Source organism: Poromitra crassiceps, assembly GCF_964638095.1.
Source record: "Poromitra crassiceps genome assembly, chromosome: 3".
In the NCBI taxonomy this organism is placed as follows: Eukaryota; Metazoa; Chordata; class Actinopteri; order Beryciformes; family Melamphaidae; genus Poromitra; species Poromitra crassiceps.
Window position 1 is genome coordinate 14620060 of NC_139625.1, and position 24534 is coordinate 14644593.

At 45.6% G+C, this 24534-nt stretch overlaps 1 protein-coding gene across 2 annotated transcripts in view; it reads right to left on the reverse strand.

Moving 5' to 3' along the window:
* Window positions 1-341: 341 nt before the first annotated feature.
* Window positions 342-24534, reverse strand: part of LOC310773737 (vang-like protein 1) — a 111291-nt gene continuing 87098 nt past the window's right edge. The window contains exons 5-9 of one of the 2 annotated variants that reach the window (XM_083633676.1): window positions 24391-24534; window positions 12034-12167; window positions 4870-5020; window positions 2605-2845; window positions 342-1348 (exon numbers count right to left, since the gene is read on the reverse strand). The exon at window positions 24391-24534 is cut by the window's right edge and continues 32 nt beyond it. In XM_083633676.1, the coding sequence (XP_083489802.1) occupies window positions 1088-1348; window positions 2605-2845; window positions 4870-5020; window positions 12034-12167; window positions 24391-24534 (931 nt within the window). In that variant the 3' untranslated portion in view covers window positions 342-1087. Of the gene's footprint in view, window positions 1349-2604; window positions 2846-4869; window positions 5021-12003; window positions 12168-24390 lie in introns of both variants that reach the window. The other variant, XM_083633675.1, reaches the window with a different exon arrangement.

Here is a 24534-nt window from a genome sequence, read left to right on the forward strand (position 1 = left end):
ACAGCTGCTGCGAAATATGACTGGAACGCTACAGATATCGCTACACTTGAAGAGATAGACCCTTCTCACGGGGGCCATTTTGCGTCGAAAAGGCAGGGTAAACACAGGTGCAAGCAAAACACTAATGAGGGTTTCCAACTTCCACGATTGGAATTTGGAAACCCTCATTAATGTCTTGCTCGCACCTGTGTTTACCCTGCCTTTTCGACACAAAATGGCCCCCGTGAAAAGGGTCTATTGTAGCAAAGGGGAAAGGAATCGGACATCTTTTTTTTTACACACACACCATCATCTATCGCAAACTCTTTAGGCATATCAATATACAGACATAAGAACATGTGTATTTAATGCAAATTCTGATTGAAGTTTCCTTTCTTTTTTTTCTTTTTTTGTCAAATACATTTCATTTGGTTTTGAGGGATCAACTTGGCTGCAAAGAGAGAATAATTCAGTCCATTCATTTCTCAGATTCGGCCGATGTCCGTGCGTGAACGAGCGAGTCGGGACGCTTTCAAATGATGTCGACCGGGACGTTTCCGTCGGCCTCCAAACCTGAAAATAGGTATCCGAGTCACACCAGTGTCCCGTCCTTAGTGGTTTGTCCGTCCGTCCGTCCGTCCCGTGGGGAAAAGAAGAGGCGTGGCCGAGAGAACGGTCACATGAGTCTCCGTGGACATGTGTCAGATAGCTCACACGCTCTCCAGCGTCTCAAATGGAAGATAAACGAGTGATTGTGTGGACACAGAATGACACAAACATACACACACACTCTCACACAGACACACACACACACACACACACACACACACACACACACACACAACCGTTTTGAAAGTGTCCAGGCATCCGAATCAAACTGCCGCGTGCATCATCTTGACTCGACACTTTTATGATTCTTTCTTTTGTTTTCCTCCAAAATCAAATACGACGAAAAGAACAATATATTCAAACGTGTGTAATATATAGATTCATATATAATATATCAAAATACAAATACAAATAAAAACTGCAAACCCAAAATGAAAACTTTTGAGAGCAACAAAAGATGGTGAGGAATCTTTAAAAAAAAAGTTTGGAGTTTGGAGTCCTACACGGAGGTCTCCGACTGTAACCGCAGGACAAACTTGTGTGACTTGGGGTCGATGTACTCCTCGGTCAGCTGGATGTAGGGGATCTTCTTGGCGGTCACCACCAGGCTGAAGTCTAAGCACCTGAGCAGGAAGACGTGGCCGTGCTTCAGGCCACTGGTGACAGACACCTCGCTGACCAGAGTCCACTGACGGGCCAGCCAGCGCTCACTGCTGTACTGCAGGGTCGGCCCGGGGAGGAGGTAGCTCTCCAGGAACGCCTGAGCCCACAGACACACACACACACGAGCGCACACACACACACACACACACACACACATACACACACAAGAGGACAGCAGGTGAGGTATGTCATATCTTACAGCAGTGCGTAAAATATCCATCTTAAGTCAAATAGTGTTGAGTCTTAAAATGTTATCTTTCATTTAGTAGACGAGAAAAAAATTACAGCATGAGTGAGATAATGTCACTAATATGTAGAAACAATTCTACTTGTTTCAAGAATTTTTTTAATCAAGTAACATTATCTTAATTCTATTCTCACCACATTGGCAGATTTGTCCCCCTAAGATTTTAAGCCACTTTAAGACTAATATGACACACAATTAAACACATTTCAGTTTGGATTTTAGGGACTAAAATGATAGATTGATCCCCTTAGTATTTGACAAGCACAAGTACAATTTATATTTGGCTTTACAAGCCAATGCAGGAACACACTTGTCCACCATCATGATACTAATGTCTCAGAAGTAATGATTTATTGATTCTGAAATCCTACACATAGAGAGTACTCGGTAGATTGCATGCATACCTTCGCCAACTGTTCCACAAAGTTCCATGATGTTACGTGAATAGAGTACTGCAGGGATGATGTATTTTTGTAGGCTTTATCCAGAAATCGCCGCCATTTGGTTCTTCAGTGGAAAAGTCAATGGGGTTTTAGAATGGGGATTTCACTTAAATGCATAAAATAAGTTCTGTGGTTAACAAAGGTTTATGGGAACGCAAATTTGGGTTCAGCAGGATAATCTTCACAAACGTGAAAAACTTTGTCTTTTGAAGCGTTTCATAAAAATCGCATTTAAAAAAACAACGCATTTACGTTCCAAAAGTCATAAAAGTTATTCACGTTGTAACGATTATCATGCAGAACCCAGATTCGCGTTCCCATAAACTTTAACGTTAACCACAGACATTTTATGCATTTAAGCGAAACCCCCATGTTAAATCCCATAGACTTCTCCACTGAAGAACCCGGAAGTAGACTCATTCCTGCGGCTCTCTATCTGGTTGGAACTTTTTTGTGATTGGCTACGCCCATTGCCACGCCCCCTTTTGGCCAGTGAGCGTGGAAAGTTAATCATTTCTAAGTTCTCCCATAACCTGCTTTTCTACCAAGTTTCGTGCAAATCCGTTTGTAACTTTTGGACATATCCTGCAGTCAGTCAAACGGGGGTGAATGGCGGAGGTTAGAAAAAGCCAGTAAAAGGTGTGTGTGTGAACAGTAGCAGACCTTGGGTGTCATGTTGTTGGTGATGCAGAAAGCCAGGTGCTGCTGGATGCTCTCCATGCTGTGGCAGTGCTGCTGCTTGGTGGTCCTCAGGTACTTCTGCAGGGCGCGGGCCATGGAGGGGAAGACGGCCTGGGCCGCCTCACGGGGGTCCATCACCTCCCCCGGCGCCGCAGCCTTCTTCTGATCCTCCTCCTGCATCCGCTTGATGTGGGTGAACGCCTCCTCTACCGCCACCACCAGCCTGGGAGGGAGCATGGCTACATTTAGGACTAGTATCTGATGATGGAGTGGAGTCATACATACATTCATTCATTTCCACTGGCCAATTCATCATTTCTAGGGGGTTCACATTCACCCAAATAAATCCAATAAGAAAAATCACCATCAAGGCTGTGATTTTTAATAAAAGTCAGGGGCCGGTTGCACAAAACACCCTTAAATATTCTCCTTAAGGTTAAACATTTTAAGGCAAACGTAAGCACAAGATTTCAGGGTGTTTTGTGCAACCGGTTTTATTTTATGGACACCTTAACTCTGACTCTAAGGAAAATCTTAACTTAAGGTGCTTTGTGCAACCGGCTCCAGACTCTGGGCTTTCCCCTGTATTTTTGCATTCTTGATCACATCCCTGATTCTTTTTGGAGACATTCTTCCTTATAAAAGCACTTTGGCTCAAACACTTGTCACACATTGTCCCCATGAAATTAACTCGCATTACTTTTACTTCCTGGAATATGCCAATTTCAGCTGAGACTGTAAAGTTAGTTACATGTCCAGTAACGCACAATAACGTAAGTGTAAAGGTTATTTTCTGTAGCTACAAATTATAGATGTCCCCTAAACACCTCCCAGCATCAGTAGAAGCTACAATTTACAGAGGTTCCCTAAACGCCTCATATTCGGGCTACTAATAGTGTTTTTGTTTATTTGCTGCGTCACATGTGGTTTTAAACGAGGAAATCCACAACTTTCTTTTAATGGCACAACGGCCAGTTCAAACGCCATGACCCCTCCCACCCTGGCAACGAGCTCTTCAAAACACTCCCCCCTCTGCAAGAGACTGAGGTCTGTCAAGACCAGAACCTTTCGCCACAAGAACAGCTTCTTCCCAACTGCCATCAGCCTCACAAACAAGGCCTGTAAGCCCCTTCCACCAAGGTCCCTACCAACACCCCCCACAAACCCCACTACCTCCTCCTGAACCCACCCAAACTCAGCTGAACCCCCCCCCCCACTGACATGAGCCCCCCCCACCACCACAGTCACTTTGCTCCCATCAAATAACATGGCTTTCTTTTCTTCGAATCATATTCCATTCATTTAGATTGACATTGATTTTCAATGATCCCTCACTGCATTATGTCACACCTCAACATCCTGTTAAAAAAAATCGATCCAATTTAAAGTCCCTCACCGTCTTCATTATTCAAAGACTAAGTTGCACAAGATCTACCCCTCTGTCTCACCACTTTGTGATAGCCGTCAAGTGTTAGAGGGTACATTGTCCCATGCTTTTTGGTTTTGCCCTTCACTATCTAGATTTTGGGCCAAAATATTTGATTGGTACTTCAAGGCTTAGAAAGTAATCCTTCAGCCGGAGGCGGAACTTGCCATCTTCGGCTGCTCGGAATCTTCTCAGTTCCTTCCTACGGCTGTGCAGCGGTCTCTGACGCAGGGGACGACCGTGGCCAAGAGACTCATTATGAAGGAGTGGAAGTCCCCCTCGCCACCTTCTTTTCAGCTGTGGCTGACGGACATGGTTTCAGTTAACACGTATGGAGAGACTCAGGTTCCTGAGGACCAATTCACTTAGGAAGTTTTCTACCATCTGGGACCCATTTATGGCTTACTTGGTCGAGGTTAGGGGCGAACGGGTAACTCGCCCAGCTGATTTCTCATTGACTCCTTGCACGGGATTCTATGTATAACGTCTCTTAGAAGCACATAAGCACCTTATGCGGCTGGTAGCGCCACGTTATAATAATATTGATATGTATATGCTTTTTCTTTCTTTTCCTTTCCTGTGACTGAGCTTGTCTGTCTTTGTTTTTGTTTTTCTGTTTTTGTGTGTGTGTGTGTGTTCTGGAAAAAATTAAAAATAAAATATTGGGGAAAAAAAGAAATCAAATCAAATCCTGTTTTAACAGGAAATGCCTCAAATCCGGGAAGTAAAGATGCTATTTCATGGGGGTCTTTAAGGCTCCCGTTAGCGTAACATCTCTTTTCATCCATGCTTCAAAACGGTTTACCAGCTGTTCGCCTCACCGGGCTTTGCGCTTGCGCACGCGCCTCTCGTGCTCCGCCTCTTCGTAGTACATCTCATTGTGGCTGGTGTCCCTGCGGCGCGCTGCGGCCGCGATCATGGCTCTGGACTGGGAGTGGGCGAGTCCTGCTGCGGCCGCGTTGTTCCCCGGACCTGCCACACGGAGGAGAAGAGACGACAGGAATGCTTTGTTAAGTCTCTCTGACATCATGTCTCTCTGTGTCTCTCATGCAGCAAAAAGCAGCGGCCACAGCCTCCAGTACGTCCCAGAAGTCTTTGGTAATAATGACATACAGCACAGTGTGTGTGTGTGTGTGTGTGTGTGTGTGTGTGTGTGTGTGTGTCTGCCTTTAGAGTGGTGCCAAGGGGACGGAAGATGATTCATACACATAAACAGTGGTCCATTTGCTTTCATCAGCAGCAATGTGAAAAACCCTGGAGCTGACATGAGCAGCCAAACACGCACTTTTAAATAGTTCTGCCGAGCGCCGTGATCATCCCAAACCCTAAATCCTCACAATTAAAACACATTATGGCCATTCATATTCAAATAATATTCCCATTACTCTGCCACTGAGTGCCTTCAGGCACTTTCAGTTTAGTAAGCATCTCGGGGGAAAAAACTTAAAAAGTTTGCATTTCGGGTGCATGGAATTAGGAGCGTGGTGGTGGGTGGTGGTGGTGGTGGTGGGGGGGGGGTGGGGGTCTGAAGTGAATGCAGTTTAAGAAGAGACGGCTGAGACGCAAAATGATTAATGCAGTCTAGGGACCAGGGAGGGACAGAGCAGAGGGACCAGGGAGGGACAGAGCAGAGGGAGTTCTCAGTGATGGATGAAATGGCACAACTTGCCCTTGCTCTTAGGAGGGATTTATCATGGGAGGGGGGGTTTTATGTGTTGGCCACTCTGGACAGGAAAGCGGTAAACTTAGCACGAACTCAAAAGGCTGGAAGAGGTTTGTGTACGTCTGGCGTATGCAGAGAGGTTTATGTATGTTCGGCGTATGCAGAGAGGTTTGTGTACGTCCGGCGTATGCAGAGAGGTTTGTGTACGTCCGGCGTATGCAGAGTGAGAGGTTTGTATACGTCCGGCGTATGCAGAGAGGTTTGTGTACGTCCGGCGTATGCAGAGGGGTTTGTGTACGTCCGGCGTATGCAGAGAGGTTTGTGTATGTCCGGCGTATGCAGAGAGGTTTATGTATGTTCGGCGTATGCAGAGAGGTTTGTGTACGTCCGGCGTCTGCAGAGAGGTTTGTGTACGTCCGGCGTATGCAGAGAGGTTTGTGTACGTCCGGCGTATGCAGAGAGGTTTGTGTACGTCCGGCGTATGCAGAGAGGTTTGTGTACGTCCGGCGTATGCAGAGAGGTTTGTGTACGTCCGGCGTATGCAGAGAGGTTTGTGTACGTCCGGCGTATGCAGAGGGGTTTGTGTACGTCCGGTGTATGCAGAGAGGTGTGTGTACGTCCGGCGTATGCAGAGGGGTTTGTGTACGTCCGGTGTATGCAGAGAGGTTTGTGTACGTCCGGCGTATGCAGAGAGGTTTGTATACGTCCGGCGTATGCAGAGAGGTTTGTGTACGTCCGGCGTATGCAGAGAGGTTTGTATACGTCCGGCGTATGCAGAGAGGTTTGTGTACATCCGGCGTATGCAGAGAGGTTTGTGTACATCCGGCGTATGCAGAGAGGTTTGTGTACGTCCGGCGTATGCAGAGAGGTTTGTGTACGTCTGGCGTATGCAGAGAGGTTTGTGTACGTCCGGTGTATGCAGAGAGGTTTGTGTACGTCCGGCGTATGCAGAGAGGGCAGCGCTAAGTCTGCTCATGGCTTCAGGAAGCATGGAGTCACTGTAAAGCTCAATGTCCACCAGATGCGGGACCGCGCTACAGCTCGGTACGGCTGCTGGAACAGACTCAAGTACATACAGTACACGCTTGTCGGACGCCAAGCGGACGTGGCAAAAATAGACGGGACGCGGGAAAAGAACGGAGCGGACATCGGAGCACCGATTTAAGCGTGAATTATGCTAGACGTCGTACGGACTGTCGCACGGAAATGAGAGACACGGAATCCGTGCGGGTTTCACTTCGCGGAGGTGACAGTTATTAAAAAAAAAATTGTAGGCCCCGCCGCGTCCTCGTGGATACGTCAAGTATCTGTGCGCTTTACATGGGAGCGAGTTTGTTCCGGCAGCCGTACCGGAGCCGTACCGCATCGGGTGGACATTGGACTTAAGAGGAATGTCCAGAAAAACTGCCGTAGTCGATTTTCACTTCCTGAGATCCGGAGCCGAGAAAACAACACGAGCGCCAAACACAGAGAAACTACCTGACCCCCATCGGACGTGAGATCATTGAGCGTTACAGTCGGTTTGTGCTCCGGGCTTCAGCGCTCTTTAATAAAGCAAAGAAGAATGTCTGTCCCTGACTCCCACTTATTTCTGTCACCACGTCGGCATAGCTGCAGAAAGAGAGAGAGAGAGAGAGAGTCAGAGACACAGAGAGAGAGAGAGAGAGAGACGGAGAGGTCCCTCGCCACTGGCTTCAGAATGAAAATGAAGATGAGACCTCCATGGACGAGACACGAGAGAGAAATGACAGGCGAGGCGGTGTAATAGCTATCGATTTAACAGCCGTCTCCGTGACACGACTCCCACTACACTCCAGAGTCGAGGAGGGGGCGAGAGAGGAGGTGAAGAGGTGGGAGAGAGAGAGAGAGAGAGACATCAGACAGACAGCAGCGGAAAAAAAGAAAAAAGAGAGGAGGGAGTCAAGTTAGTGCACTTAGGTGAAGCTTGAGTACACTTAAGGGAGAGTAATAACTTCATAGATGCTGAGGGTTACATTCTGCCAGCTGTGCTTCGCTGACTTGAAACCTAAAAGGAAGAAGCAGAAAGGGGAGAGCGAGAGAGAGAGATATGTCACCCACCTGTCACATACACAGAGCTAAGAGGAGGGGGAAAGATGGCGTCAGTCCACAGAAGCAGACGGGGAGTGTTTCAGATAGTGACGTTGCTGTGCAAAAGTCATGCTTTCGTTCAGCTCCAAGGGCATCTCACCCCCAAATCAAAAATAGATATTTTCCCTCTTACATGTGGTGCTATTTCCATCTCGATCGTTTTGGTGCGAGTTGCCGTGTTTTGGAGATATCGGCCGTAATACGAGGAATCAGCGTGACGTCACGACGACAACAAACACCTGACCTCCGGGTGACGCTGCACGGTGTTACGCGCAAATCCACCCCCTGTATACGCGTCCCCCCCTATGCATCCGCACCATCCATGGGGCTCAAGAGCTGGAAGCTAACGTTAGTTAGCTGTGAGTTAACGTTATAAACGCAATAAAACACCACTGAATGACCAGTGTGATATAACGCTCAACCAGTTCGAGTCATGCTCTTTCCATAAAGCCCACCAGCTTTGACATCTGTTGGCTAGTTGTCGATATTTATAACAATATTGTGGCTCTAAAATATCGTTATGGCTGCGACTTCCGTTCCGTTGCTCACTCTGCGGCGCGTACTCTGCGCTCTGCGCGTACTCGAGTAGTCTGCACGTAAAACATTCGAAAAAACTCAACAGCAATGTCTCTTTCTAGAAATCACAACCCGGTTATTCAAGATAATCCATAGACCTTGTTGTGAGCAATTTCCTGTAGGAACTATTTTCTTTCAACCAAACTACACCCGTTAGCAGCTGTGTGTAGTCTGGTCGAAAGAAAATCATTGATAATAGTATTCTAGAGAACGCCAACATCTCTACGGTCGATATCACCAAAGCTCGGCAACTCACACCAAAACCATCCAGATGGATAAATAGCACTACAGGTAAGAGGAAAAAGATTTTTGATTTTGGGGGTGAACTGTCCCTTTAAGATTTGAGCGGTTAAAGGTTTATATAACGTGAACACGAGCAGTCTGTGAGTGCGTTTTATTTAGCAGCCGTCGGTTAGATAACTTACTGTCCAAAAGGTAGGCTTTCAGTTTAGCTCTAAGGGCATCTTAAGGGGTTAGAGCCGATGCAAAGAGACACAAAAGCAGAGGAGAAGGTCAACAGGTTGAGTGCAGTGGGTCGACGAGTTGGATCTCAAGGTTAGTAGTCACATGTCATTCCCACATATTCAAAATGTACTGGAGTGGATGGTCAGGCAGATGTTAAAGTAAAGACAGAATTATGTACATTATGAATAGTTACATGTATTGCAATTGTCTGGTGGTTAATCCAAACCATTTGGAGTAATGTCACGCAGTAGTTGAAAATCTACTGTCTAATGCTGAAAACACATAGCAAGCTTGCAGAGTTAAGATAAGGACTTGCATGGTTCTTTAGGTCTGCTTAAAGGAGAACTTCAGCGAAAAACAATGCTGATTCATTTTGCACATGGTCTCACACATGGACCACCAGTGATGTCATTTGTGGATGAATGACATCACTAGTCCACAACTTAGCTAAAATCAACTCTTAATAACTGTCAAGCTAAATGAATGCCTGCAAAACTGTGTGAGATCATGTGCAAAATAAATCGGCACTGTTTTTCAGATATTAAATTTCTCCTTTAATATCTGCAAAGCATAGTTTCAATCCCAACTCTGTATACTGTATGAGGAAGCAAAAACAGACTTTTTGAGACAGACAGAAAACTTTGGCCCCAACAAAGACACATGAAGAGGAGTGTAAAGGCTGTCCCACTCACCCTCAGCGGGGATACACATGAACAGGAGTATGAATAATAAAATAATAATAATAATAATAATAATAATAATAATAATAATAATAATAATAAATAATGATTGGATTTATATAGCGCTTTTCTAGACACCCAAAGCGCTTCACAGGAATCATTATTCATTCACACCATTCGTACCAGTGGTGGTAAGCTACGGGTGATGTAACCACAGCTGCCCTGGGGAAGACTGACGGAAGCGTGGCAGCCATTTCGCGCCTACGGCCCCTCCGACCACCACCAACATTCATAGACATTCATACCCATTCATACGAGGCAATGAGGGTTAAGTGTCTTGCCCAAGGACACAACGACAACAGCTGGGAGGGAGCGGGATTCGAACCGCCAACCCTTGAGTCATTGGCCGACCTGCTCTACCTCCCGAGCTAATGCCGTCCCATGAAGGCTGTCCCACTCACCCTCAGTGGGGAGACACATGAACAGGAGTATGAAGGCTGTCCCACTCACCCTCAGTGGGGAGACACATGAACAGGAGTATGAAGGCTGTCCCACTCACCCTCAGCGGGGAGACACATGAACAGGAGTATGAAGGCTGTCCCACTCACCCTCAGCAGGGAGACACATGAACAGAAGTGTGAAGGCTGTCCCACTCACCCTCAGTGGGGAGACTCACGAACAGGAGTGTAAAGTTCTGTCCCACTCACCCTCAGTGGGGAGACACATGAACAGGAGTGTGAAGGCTGTCCCACTCACCCTCAGCGGGGAGACACATGAACAGGAGTATGAAGGCTGTCCCACTCACCCTCAGCAGGGAGACACATGAACAGAAGTGTGAAGGCTGTCCCACTCACCCTCAGTGGGGAGACTCATGAACAGGAGTGTAAAGTTCTGTCCCACTCACCCTCAGTGGGGAGACACATGAACAGGAGTGTAAAGTTCTGTCCCACTCACCCTCAGTGGGGAGACTCATGAACAGGAGTGTAAAGGCTGTCCCACTCACCCTCAGTGGGGAGACACATGAACAGGAGTGTAAAGTTCTGTCCCACTCACCCTCAGCGGGGAGACACATGAACAGGAGTGTGAAGTTCTGTCCCACTCACCCTCAACGGGGAGACACATGAACAGGAGTGTGAAGGCTGTCCCACTCACCCTCAGTGGGGAGACACATGAACAGGAGTGTAAAGGCTGTCCCACTCACCCTCAGTGGGGAGACACATGAACAGGAGTGTAAAGTTCTGTCCCACTCACCCTCAGCGGGGAGACACATGAACAGGAGTGTAAAGTTCTGTCCCACTCACCCTCAACGAGGAGACACATGAACAGGAGTGTGAAGGCTGTCCCACTCACCCTCAGTAGGGAGACACATGAACAGGAGTGTAAAGTTCTGTCCCACTCACCCTCAACGGGTAAACACATGAACAGGAGTGTAAAGGCTGTCCCACTCACCCTCAGTGGGGAGACACATGAACAGGAGTGTAAAGTTCTGTCCCACTCACCCTCAGCGGGGAGACACATGAACAGGAGTGTAAAGTTCTGTCCCACTCACCCTCAGCGGGGAGACACATGAACAGGAGTGTGAAGGCTGTCCCACTCACCCTCAGCAGGAAGACACATGAACAGGAGTGTGAAGGCTGTCCCACTCACCCTCAGCGGGGAGACACATGAACAGGAGTGTGAAGTTCTGTCCCACTCACCCTCAGCGGGGAGACACATGAACAGGAGTGTGAAGGCTGTCCCACTCACCCTCAGTGGGGAGACACATGAACAGGAGTGTAAAGGCTGTCCCACTCACCCTCAGCGGGGAGACACATGAACAGGAGTGTAAAGTTCTGTCCCACTCACCCTCAGCGGGGAGACACATGAACAGGAGTGTAAAGTTCTGTCCCACTCACCCTCAGCGGGGAGACACATGAACGGGAGTGTGAAGGCTGTCCCACTCACCCTCAGCAGGGAGACACATGAACAGGAGTGTGAAGGCTGTCCCACTCACCCTCAGCGGGGAGACACATGAACAGGAGTGTGAAGTTCTGTCCCACTCACCCTCAGCGGGGAGACACATGAACAGGAGTGTGAAGGCTGTCCCACTCACCCTCAGCAGGGAGACACATGAACAGGAGTGTGAAGGCTGTCCCACTCACCCTCAACGGGGAGACACATGAACAGGAGTGTAAAGGCTGTCCCACTCACACATGAACAGGAGTGTAAAGGCTGTCCCACTCACACATGAACAGGAGTGTGAAGGCTGTCCCACTCACACATGAACAGGAGTGTAAAGGCTGTCCCACTCACACATGAACAGGAGTGTAAAGGCTGTCCCACTCACACATGATCAGGAGTGTAAAGGCTGTCCCACTCACACATGAACAGGAGTGTAAAGGCTGTCCCACTCACACATGATCAGGAGTGTGAAGGCTGTCCCACTCACACATGAACAGGAGTGTGAAGGCTGTCCCACTCACCCTCAGCGGGAGCTGCAGCAGGGAACTCACCGTCCACGTTATAGACCTTGAGGCCGGCCAGGTGCTTGGCGGCGCGGGACTTGGAGGCGGTGAGCAGAGCTGGGTTGTGGACCGGGAAGTCGCGGTAGTAGTTCTCCACGATGGCCAGCGCCGCCCGCTGAATACTGTGGAGGGGGAGGGTGGGAGGTGGGAGAGGGAGACAGAGAGATACGCTTTAGCCTAAGGATGGGGGATATGGACAAAATCAAATATCACAATATTCTTTACCAAATACCTCAATGTCGATATTGCGACAATAATTGTAGGGATGACTATTGATGCTTTCACAAAATGTTTACACAATGAGATGATCAATAATCATCAGTATGTGATGTGGATATAATGACTAAGTGGGTAAAGGCAAATAATAGAACTAGGGATGTACCGATCCACTTTTTTCACTTCCGATCTGATTCCGATACCTGAATTTAGATATCTGCCGATACCGATATTATGCCGATACCAATATTTTTCTTGAATATACAGTATAGGCAAAGATTTGGCCAATTAAAGATTTTTTTTAAAATATACCTTGCAAAAAAGCAGACAAAATTAAGAAAATATACAAGGCAAAGAAGGATACTATTATACGTGGGCAAATTACGGCCAGAGCTGGAATTGCAAAAAATAAATAAAAATCTATATATTTTTTTTTTCCCCAATTCCGATCCGATCCGTGAATTAGTGCCAATATCGGCACCCGATACCGATATTGGATTGGATTGGCCCCATCCCTAAATAGAACAGCTAGAACAGAAAGTTCCGAATATTACATCACTTTACTGTAACGCAGCTTTCAGAACCAGGAAAAGACAACACTTATGCCATATCATGATATTACGATATCCAAAATCTAAGCTGATATCTGTCTCATATCATTATATCAATATAATTGATATAATAAGGCCCAGCCCTACTCCAGAGGATTTTAGTTTTTTTACTTTCTTCAAACTCAAAATCCTAGAAAATCCTGGTTGTAGTTCTCTGAGATCGTTAGAGCCGCCTGCAGAATACTGGAGCAGGGTTTGAGGGAAGGAAATGGAGAGAGAGAGAGCGAGAAAATCAGCGAGAAACTTTTATACCTCAAATACCAAACATGTGGGAAATCCCGGTTGTAATTCTACAAGATGGCGAGCGCCTCCCGCGGAATAATGAAAAGCTTAAGATAGGAGAGGGCGAAACAGAGAGACGTCTTAGCTGGAAGACCTTGTCTGCTCTCTTCACATGTGCAAATGCTACAACTGAGAGATCCTGGAAGTAGGTCTCCAGGCTGTCAAGTAGCGTCCGCTCAATAGTGGCAAGGGGGAGGGAGGGAGAGAGAGAGAGAGAGAGAGAGAGAGAGAGAAACATCAAACAGAAAATCTCTTGTGGGAAATGGGAAGACTATTTTTTATTGCATGTGATGCTCTATGTTGGAACCTGGCTCATGTATTGTAAAAAGAATTCCACCAGCTTTGGCTGTGTGGTCATTAAAGAATCTAATCTAATCTCATCTCATCTAATGGGAGAGAAGTACAGTATATACTGACAGAAGAAACCGTGGGACTGTAACATAATAAAACGAGCTAGCAGCAGTAATACTTTATTAACCGCACGTCACAAAATTCCTTTGTCGCTGCAAACACCGCGAGCGATCCAAAACTAATGCTGCACGATTTGGTGAAAACGTCATATATTATTATAATAAATAAATGGTATCACGAGTCTACACTTGCTTGGTTATTTAGAAAAAAGCACAGATTTCTGGTGATTTTGAAATGTAATATTTCTCAACTCAAAAAACATACAACCTTAAATGAGCATAAAAATAGGGGAAAAAGTGTACATGTACTGTTTTCAAGGAGCCGGAAAAACGGTTGCAATTGTAGTATTTCATTCAATTGCAGCCTTTTGCGATAATATAATTGAACAGGTTAACATTGCGATTCGATGAATTGTGCCGCACTATCCAAACACGCACACAGAGGAGAATACAACAGTGGATTACAGAAAACAAAGTAAATAATCAGAGCACAGGGCGGCGCACACGGTGGCGCAGTAGTAGCGATGTCGCCACACAGCAAGAAGGTCCTGGGTTCGATTCCCGCCTGGGACGCTGAGAGTGTGTCCCCAGTTCCATGTCCTCAGTGCCTACGACCCAGGTGGGGGTTGTCAAAAAGGGCCTTTCTGTGTGGAGTTTGCATGTTCTCCCCGTGCTCCCCTGCCTGGGGTTTCCTCCAGATGGGAACCCCCCATTAAAAAAACATGCAAAATACGAAAACAAAAAACAATCAGAGCCTGCGCTACTGCTGCAGAGAAAGGGATGAGTTGTACCATGTTTGTTTCAAAGCACATTGCACTCCAACAGCCACATGAAAGGCTGATTTACACATTGTTCATTATAACGTGATTTAGTTTAACGAATAGTTTTTCTGTCATCAAGTGAACGTTGCCTAACTACAGCCATGCAAAACATCCCAGTTCCCTACAACTTTTATTTGAAAGACTACAGGAGTAGTCTGACTCATAATCTGAGTCAAACTAGGTTTGTTCGGGTGAGTCAGACTAGTTTGAGCAGGTAAAACAGCTGGCGTTTTGAACGGGAAGTCGTGACACACTGGGTCAAGTGTGGGCGGGGCTACATAAGGTGAATGAAGTCAATATGAAGCAGAGTAAAGTTCATGGCTTGTCTGTTCAATACAACTGGAGACTCCCGAGGTGCCATCGTTTATCTGAATAGAAAAAGTGGGTGTGCTCAATGACGGGTGCTGACCAAAAAACGTGTAAAAATCAAATGAAGCCGTCAGCACTCACGGATAAGTGTAAATCACTTTTTTTATGATGCAAGCAGACAGGAAAACGGAGGCGTTCCAGCTCTACTTTCCTGAGCGTGAGGAAGGCCTAGAGCTGACAAAAGTGATTTATACTCATCTGTGAGTGCTGACGACCAAGTTGATTGTAGTGTGAATGTGGGGTAACAGAGAAGCATCACCCTTCCCAATAGAGAGCCAAAGTGAACGTCACTTCCTGCTTCGGCACTGTACCAGAGATTTTCATCCGCCATTTACTTTCCCATAGACGTTTCGTCAAATGCCTATAAAAAATAGTTTTACTTGGTCAAACCAAACGGTTCAGCTATATTTAGAATCGGGAGAGCGCATAGAACATTTCACTCTGAGCAAGACTTAAAAATACAACATCGGAAAAGTATTTTCTTTAAATCCGCAGGTTTTTTTTTACGTTTTGGTCTCTGGTACAGTGCTGAAGCAGGGAGTGACATTCACTTTGGCTCTCTATACAGTGTAACGTTCTTCTAAGTCAGTCAGACTGAACGTGTCTAGGGAGGGAGAGAAGTGAGGGGATGTCACTCGAGGACATCAAGCGAATCTCCTGTGTCTGAGCCTGTTCCTTTCTGTTTTTTTCATGTATTGTTCAAACAAAAATCGTAAAATAAAATATTGAGGGGGGAAAGGATATCCAGTGAATCGACATATTCTCAACTATCTGGGAAGCGTTTCTGGCCCACTTTGACGAGGTTAGGAATGACAGGTGACTGAGGTTGGGGGGTGATGGTTGGCTTGCACGGCTGGTGTCTTGTGGACCCCTTGCGTGAGATCCCAAGCACTTAATCTATTACAAACATAAGCGCCTTGAGCAGCTGGTAGCACCACATTGCAATGTTAAATGTCAATGATGTATGTATGTTTTTTTCTTTTGTTTTTGTTTTTCATCCTGTGTCTGAGCCTGTCTGTCTTCTATTGTCTTGTGTATTGTTTCATAAAAAAATTGAAAATAAAATATTGGAGAAAAAAAATCACAAACATGGCTTGAGAGAGAGACTGAGAGAGAGAGAAAGAAAGAGAGAAGGAGAGGGAGAGACAGAAATGTGACTCGATGCAGCTTTTTGACAGCTACTGCAGCTGTCCTGATTTAAATGAGTGAGTGAGTGTATAGCTATATCATATCGATGTCGTGAATAATATGAGACTAGATATCTTCTGAGAATTTGGATATCGTGCTATTAAGGCTGCGTTACAGTAAAGTGATGTCATTTTCTGAACTTACCAGACTCTTCTAGCTGTTCTATTATTTGCCTTTACCCACTTGCCTTTAATCCACATGACTGATGATTATTGATCAAAAATCTCACTGTGTGAATATTTTGTGAAAGCACCAAGGGTCATCCTTACAATATTGTCACAATATCGATATTCGGTCAAGTACAGTCTTGTTTTAATAAAAGTGCTTGTGACATCTCACATGTGGCTTTCACTTACAACAGAACATTTTTATATATGTATATATATATATATATATATATATATATATATACATACATAGAACATTTTTATATATATATATATATATATATATATATATATATATATATATGTATGTATGTATGTATGTACGGATACCATATCACCCAGCCCTAAACAGATGGACAAGCAACTCTGATGAGCGGGTGTTTTAAGTGCTACAGAAAGAGGAGAAGAAGAGGAGAGAGAAGAGAGGAGTGAGAAACAGTCAGTGAAGAAAGCCAGGGCCTGACTGACTGCAGGAGAGAGGAGTGAGAAACAGTCAGTGAAGAAAGCCAGGGCCTGACTGACTGCAGGCTAGTTCTTGAGCTACACTACAGCCCAGATGCTCACACGGTGGATCACAGAGCGTGCCGCGTCTTGTCAACGCCACTAAACTAATATGATGCAGGAGGGGTGTTTTCACATGTTATACGACATCACTCTTTGGCTCTTTCAGAAATATTTTGCCTCTGCGTTTATGGGAATTAGCTATTTTGGAGGCGGGGATTGGACTGGATTACACAATTCTGAAATAAGCCAAATAAGCAGCTACTAATGTCTGTCAATCTATAAATCCAAGTTTGTTTGTTTTTTACAAATGTATTGTGTAGATTAGAAGTAAGCATCATTCAGGCATGTGATTTGTGATTTTAGATGGTTGATTTCTTATTTTTTTCCAATATTTTATTTTGCAATCTTTCAGAACATGAAAAAACTAACGGTTCATTTCTAATGGGAATTACTGGTTTGCTGCTAATTGTCCTGCTTTTTAACCTGGTCACAAGCTTGATCATTGCTAACCGACTAATGATTTATTCAAACTTGCAAACAACACGTTATATCACTTGTTGTTACAAAGCTGTTGTGACGCCACAAAAGTCCACTTCATCTGGCCGTCTGACAGCAGATGCTGACAGCTCTTGAGTCTTGACTGACCCACAACACGAGTTTACTGCTCAACACTAGACTCAGTTCAATTCAGTGTGTGTGTGTGTGTGTGTGTACTATACGTGTGTGTGTTATACGTGTGCCTGTGCCATTCTTGAGGCCACGCGGCAAGCTAACTCAATATACACGAGCAACACCACATGCTAGCCTGCTGCACGCGCCTCCTATTATCCCAGAGGAGGATGACAGCACAGCCTCTGTCCCGCTGATGAAAGTCCCCTCAGATACTTTCTGCTGTCACTCTGATGGGCACATTTATAAGAGTGGACATTAACATCTTGACCACACAAAAAACTACAAACTAAAAACTAAAAACTAAAAACTAAAAAATGTATGTTTAGATTTGGTTCCCAGACTAAAAATACATGGCTGGGGAAAGGGGGGATTGGTTACGTCTCTCTATGTATATCTATGGCATTTGAAAGAGATAAAAACGAACACTATAAAAACAAGGGTGTGCAATGCAATACCCCCAACACCCCCCATCCAGCCAAGCCAAACGAGCTGCTTTTAAAGAGGTAGGAGGAGACATCTAGACCAGTGGTTCTCAAATAGTGGTCCGGGGACCCCCAGGGGTCCTTGAGGGGTTTCCTGGGCGGTCCCCAGCCAAAAGGGGGGTAATTTATTTTCGCTATAATTCCATTCATAAGTAACACAATGACTATTTTGGTCATGGGTTTTATACACTTTCTGTAATAAAACATCTAAAAGCATCAATCTTATTATCATGTGGGGGTCCGTGGGACAAAATCCTATCAAATGGGGGTCCGTGGTCTAATTTTTGTCAGTTTAGGGGTCCTTCATGTGAAAAAATGTGAGAACCACTGATCTAGACACCTTGTTTTAGCCTGTGCATACCTTTCGTGTGCGAGTACATTGAGAGCAACGCAAACCAGAGTCAAATCCCTTGCATGTGTACATACTTGGCCAATAAAGCTGATTCTGACACCACTCTTACACATTACAAGACTAAACGTGACAATGCGTAATCTAGATGTAGAGTCTAGCAGCATTGACACTAAAACACCACATCCTAGGTTCTGTAGGCCTTCATGATGAGACAGGATTGTGATTTCTCAAGATGTTTTGTTCAGGAGTTCCTTCTTCTTTTGGACATACAACAGATTCACTTCTAATGGCAGATCACTGTTTCCTTGCCTTTCTCCTGCTGCCTGTGTGTTTCTGATCACATCCCCCGAAAGACCCTGTGGCCCAAGCTGCAAATGTACTATTTTGTGTCACCAAAAACGGACCCTTTCCCCCCAACACACAGGGAGAACACTGAACACAATGTCACAGTGACATTGTGTTCAGTCGGGAAGCAGAGTAGATTGTTGGGACGGAATTATGAATAAGGCTTTGATATTCCTCTGGGACCCTCCAAACAGGCGCTATAATAGTGTTCCATATTTCACTCATTGACACACTCACATCCTGTTCTCAAACATACAGTTTTCTAAAGTAACAAAAGAAGGAATTATCTTGATGTCATCATGATGATATTATCATCACATAATCGCCAGCCCTCGGGGTCAACCGTTTGTGATGATTCGGGTGAACGGGCCTTTGCTCCTCGTCATGATGACACAGCATTATATGAAAACAAAGATGTCACAGGATCCTGATTCTGTGGAAGGGGCAGAGACACTGCATGTTCTTCTGACAAAGAGCCGGGGAGCTTAGCTCAAACAACATTAGCACATGTGGCCAACTGCAGAAAACCAGGACAGGCCTCTCCTGAATGAAGCATTCACACCACTAACAGACAGACGGGGCCATTGTTTAGCGCCGGCTAGCATTTAAGTGCTGTGTCAGAGTCCCCCCCCCCCCCCCCCCCGCTTTTCCGACTTTGATCAAATATTAAGCTGAGCAAGCTAAGGAGACGCAAATCGCTAACAACTGCAGAGTCCCTGGAGGTGTTGGGACTGCAAAACCTACTTCAGTGGAGGAAACCAAAAGGGTCAGGTGGAAACACCTTAGCAGCAGCAGCAAACATCTAGTTGGTTTTCTGGAGCTCTAAGCCTGGAACACGGGGGCCAAAAAGTTGACCTTGAACACAGCGCAAAAAGAGGACTACAGCCGATGGTCAAAACAACGCAGTTTGCCAGCCATTTTCACACCACTCTCTCGCTCACCACTTAAAACAGTTTCGTAATATAGCTACTTCTAATGGAGAATATGGCTGATGAGAAGTTACAAATGGCACTGGCGTCGTCAGCCCTTGCCTGGTCTTTTGCAAGAGGCGGAGGTGAAAAACGAATGAGAAACTGCACTAAATGGGTGGTATGAGCGACAGGCTCAAGGGGCTTTCCTGAAGGCCACGTCGCCGTGAAAATATTGATGTATTGATCAGATGAGATCAAGTTGAAAAATGAGAATAACGTTTTGTGCGCGCCCTCTCTTCTCGTGCACTGCTTCGCTACCGGCTGACCAGCCAATCAGAGTGATTCAACATGTCGAATCGGCAGAAAAGGCCAGCAACAAGATCAACTAGAGCCACACACACGGGACACACCGCAAACTAAAGACTAGGGCGACAGACACTCACTGACTGTCCAGACGGCCGGCCGGCACCTGTGTGTGTCAGGGGGTTTAACGGTTCAAGACTTCTTTCTTCCCCTCAGCAACTAACACCTTGAGCAAGGCATTTAACCATTAACTGCTCCAGTGTTGCTGCTGCACAGGAGCCACCAGTAACATAATGTGCTACTGTGTGAACCTCCCCCTGCAGCTGCTGCTCGGGGCCGCTGCTGTAAGGAATGTGTTCTTAGTCGGACAAGGGTAAAAAAAAAAAAAAAAAAAAGTGTTCCTCTTGCCCTTCAGATTGGCATCAAAGACCAGGCAGAGCGAGACAAGCAGGCCTTGAGGGCCCCGGGGCCCGGGCAGTGTCCCCTTTATGATAAGGCAAAGGATGGCTGCCAGAAAAACAGGAATGTCAGCACCCAACTGTTAACGGGGGAGAGAGGCATGGAGCCGAAAAATACAAAAGCCCCACTGCCCTGTGTGTGTGTGTGTGGGGGGTGTGTGTGTGTGCAAGCGCATGCGTTTATATGGCCCAATTACCAGTGTGCACGTGTGTGTGTGTGTGTGTGTGTGTGTGTGTGTGTGTGTGTGTGTGTGTGTGTGTGTGTGTGTGTGTGTGTCCCATGTGTGTGTGTCGGGGCTGACCAGATGCTGTGCTCCGGCCTGCAGGGAGCACTAATGAGCTGTTTGTTTACAGTCACAGAGGTGCTGCTGGCCAGGCAGGATGAAGAGCAGAGCTTACAAAGGACAACACCCCCAAGGCAGCATGCTAAGCTAACACACCAGGCCTGCTAAGCTACAGTCTATGCTGCTAACACACCTTACCTGCTAAGCTACAGTCTATGCTGCTAACACACCTTACCTGCTAACCTACAGTCTATGCTGCTAACACACCTTACCTGCTAAGCTACAGTCTATGCTGCTAACGCACAGGCCTGCTAAGCTACAGTCTATGCTGCTAACACACAGGCCTGCTAAGCTACAGTCTATGCTGCTAACACACCAGGCCTGCTAAGCTACAGTATATGCTGCTAACACACCTTACCTGCTAAGCTACAGTCTATGCTGCTAACACACCAGGCCTGCTAAGCTACAGTCTATGCTGCTAACGCACAGGCCTGCTAAGCTACAGTCTATGCTGCTAACACACCAGGCCTGCTAAGCTACAGTAGTCTATGCTGCTAACACACCAGGCCTGCTAAGCTACAGTCTATGCTGCTAACACACCTTACCTGCTAAGCTACAGTCTATGCTGCTAACGCACAGGCCTGCTAAGCTACAGTCTATGCTGCTAACACACAGGCCTGCTAAACTACAGTCTATGCTGCTAACACACCAGGGCTGCTAAGCTACAGTCTATGCTGCTAACAGACCATATGCCTGCTAACCTACAGACTATGCTGCTAACACACCAGGCCTGCTAAGCTACAGTCTATGCTGCTAACACACCAGGCCTGCTAAACTACAGTCTATTCTGCTAACACACCAGGCCTGCTAAACTACAGTCTATGCTGCTAACACACCAGGCCTGCTAAGCTACAGTCTATGCTGCTAACAGACCATATGCCTGCTAACCTACAGTCTATGCTGCTAACACACCAGGCCTGCTAAGCTACAGTCTATGCTGCTAACAGACCATATGCCTGCTAACCTACAGTCTATGCTCCTAACTAGGGATGCACCGATATGAAAATTTTGGCCGATGCCGATAACCGATATTAACATTGCTGTTATGGCCGATAACCGATATTTACCGATGTCGATATGATCTGTATAAAACCACATTTTTATGATCATCACATTTTGTACATACTGAAAAACACATGTTAACACTGAATTTGAAAAAGTTATGCATTTCTTTATTTGCAAAGCCTTTGGAAAAGCCCATAAATCATAGATTTACTGCATTATTTCATATCAATGTGAAGAATTTGGCTGATAATGATAACTGATATTAACATTGCAACATCTGACCGATACCGATATGACCGATATGTTAAAAAATGACCAACATCGGCCGATACCGATATGATTGCCGATATATCGTGCATCTCTACTCCTAACACACCAGGCCTGCTAAGCTACAGTCTATGCTGCTAACAGACCATATGCCTGCTAACCTACAGTCTATGCTGCTAACACACCAGGCCTGCTAAGCTACAGTCTATGCTGCTAACACACAGGCCTGCTAACCTACAGTCTATGCTGCTAACACACCAGGCCTGCTAAGCTACAGTATATGCTGCTAACACACCATATGCCTGCTAACCTACAGTCTATGCTGCTAACACACAGGCCTGCTAACCTACAGTCTATGCTGCTAACACACCATATGCCTGCTAACCTACAGTCTATGCTGCTAACACACCAGGGCTGCTAAGCTACAGTCTATGCTGCTAACAGACCAGGCCTGCTAAGCTACAGTACAGTCTATGCTGCTAACACACCAGGCCTGCTAAGCTACAGTATATGCTGCTAACAGACCATATGCCTGCTAACCTACAGTCTATGCTGCTAACACATCAGGCCGTCACTAGGGGTGCGAGAAAAAACAATTGCTGTAAGAATTGCAATTCTTATCTTCCACGATTCTGAATGAATTCACAACTTCCAAAAATCAATTTTGAAAAACCAATGAAGTGCAAGTTTAGCATGCATAAATGTTCCATTTTGTCTTAGGTTTGCCTTTGTGTGTACTGTGTTTATAACATTGCAATCAGTTGATAGAACTTTTTTCAAATATAAAAACAACAATCTTATACACTTGATTCTGCTTTCATGGCATAATTTGCTACACCGCCTTTCTTAGCACACAGCAGACTGGAGTAGATCCTGAAATCCCCCTGTGTACTGAATTGAGAATTGATTTTGAATCAGGAATCGTTTTGAATCGAGAATCGATTTAGAATCAAATCGTGACCCAAGGAATCTATATCGAATCGTGAGATACCCAAAGATTCACACCCCTAGCCGTCATGCACGCACACTCCCCTGACCTGTTCCTACCAATCGAAAATCAATCTGAAAATCAATCGACTTTTGAGCCCATTAAAAGTTTCAGTAAGTGTAAAGTTTTGCCTAGATTAAAGGATTATTGGAAAACTCAATAGAGAGATGTTCCCACAAAGCTGCCCTGTATCATTGCCAAGGCATGATAATGCTGGGTTAAGTAGCTGTCAGTCTGACATTCTTTCAAATACTGTGGTTGAAAGGAATGTCTAGCACTGAGAATGCAGGAGTCCAGTCTGCAAACTACGCACCTACAGTATCAGCTACTGTAGACAGGTAAACACATTCAAATGTAAGGACAAGGTATTAAATCATGTTTGATCCAGGCTTGACTTATAAAAGACAAACCAAAATGTCTAACGATGATGTGTGGAGTGTGCGGGAGAGACCGTAGGATGCAAATGGATCCCATCCCAGATAGGATCAGGAGAGTCGTATTCTAGCTGTCTTGGCCAAAAATGTGAACTTGTTGTTTTTTCCGTCAGTGTGTTGTCGAAGACGGCAAAGTCGTTAAAAAAAAACTTGGTTGGTTTAGAGACAGAATACAGGAAGCTAGGTGTTTTTCCCCTTCAAAATAAAAGCAGTGATTTATAACTGGGTAAATAAAAAAATAGAACAGTTGACCCACTTAAAATTGACTTTTAATTGTGTTCTATGTGTTCTGTGTATTTCAGATCACACAAAAACAGCGTTGCAACATGCATCAATAAGGCTATAGTTTATTGAATTGCCATTATTGTGAAAGTTTGAACCGGAAGTTTCCGTTTTATTCTGGCGCACTTGACGCTGAGTTTTTGGCGGCTTCAGTCTGCACGTGAATCGTTATCGCAAACGCTGTGTATAAACGCGGAATCAAAGGCCAGAACGCAACGACAGTTTGCCGTTTTATGCACAGACCGTTGTGGGCTGAACATGGCCTAAGTTTTAGGATTCTTCCATGCTATTCCCCCATTAACTATTAATCCTTTCTCCCTCCATCACCTATTCTCTCTCTCTTTCTTTTTCTCTTCCGCGGCTCGCTGGCTGCTCCAGTCTCATGGCTCTTTCCTCTCTACTCCTCTGCCTGCTCCAGTCTCATGGCTCTTTCCTCTCTACTCCTCCGTCTGCATCTCGCTTTCACAGGAGTTTCCCCTCGGAAGTCTCCCCCGCCTTCCATTTTCTCCTGCCATCATTTCCGCTCCCTATCCGCTTTCTCTCCTCCCTTTTGTCCTTCATTCTCTCCATCAACATTTCAATCCCTCTTTTACTTTCCCACACATTTTCATGGATAACATTTCTCAACTTTTCCATGACTTTTCAAGGATCCGTGACAGAATTTCCATGTAATGCGAGGCGGTGACTCTGAATCAATAGCAGAAATGATTACTACACTGGACAAATAGGACACACCTCTTTTATATTGGATTTTACTGCTGTAGAGCCACTGCATCACATGACTTGGAAGCTATTGAAATAAAACATTCATTTTTCATACAAATATTTGTAAAATACAAGCACTGAAAATCCAATACCAAATATTTCGTTACTACTACTTATGTCAAAAGCTACAGACAGACAATACATTTGTAGTGTCTGGTCTCTCTCTCACCTGAGCTGTCCCAGGTTGTAGTGCCTGGTCTCTCCGTCCGTAGAGCGCGTGACGCACACGGAGAAGCATGGCTGCAGCTGCCTGAGCTCCAGCAGCACGATGGCCAGGTAGTGGATGAAGAGCAGGGCGTCCACCAGGGACACG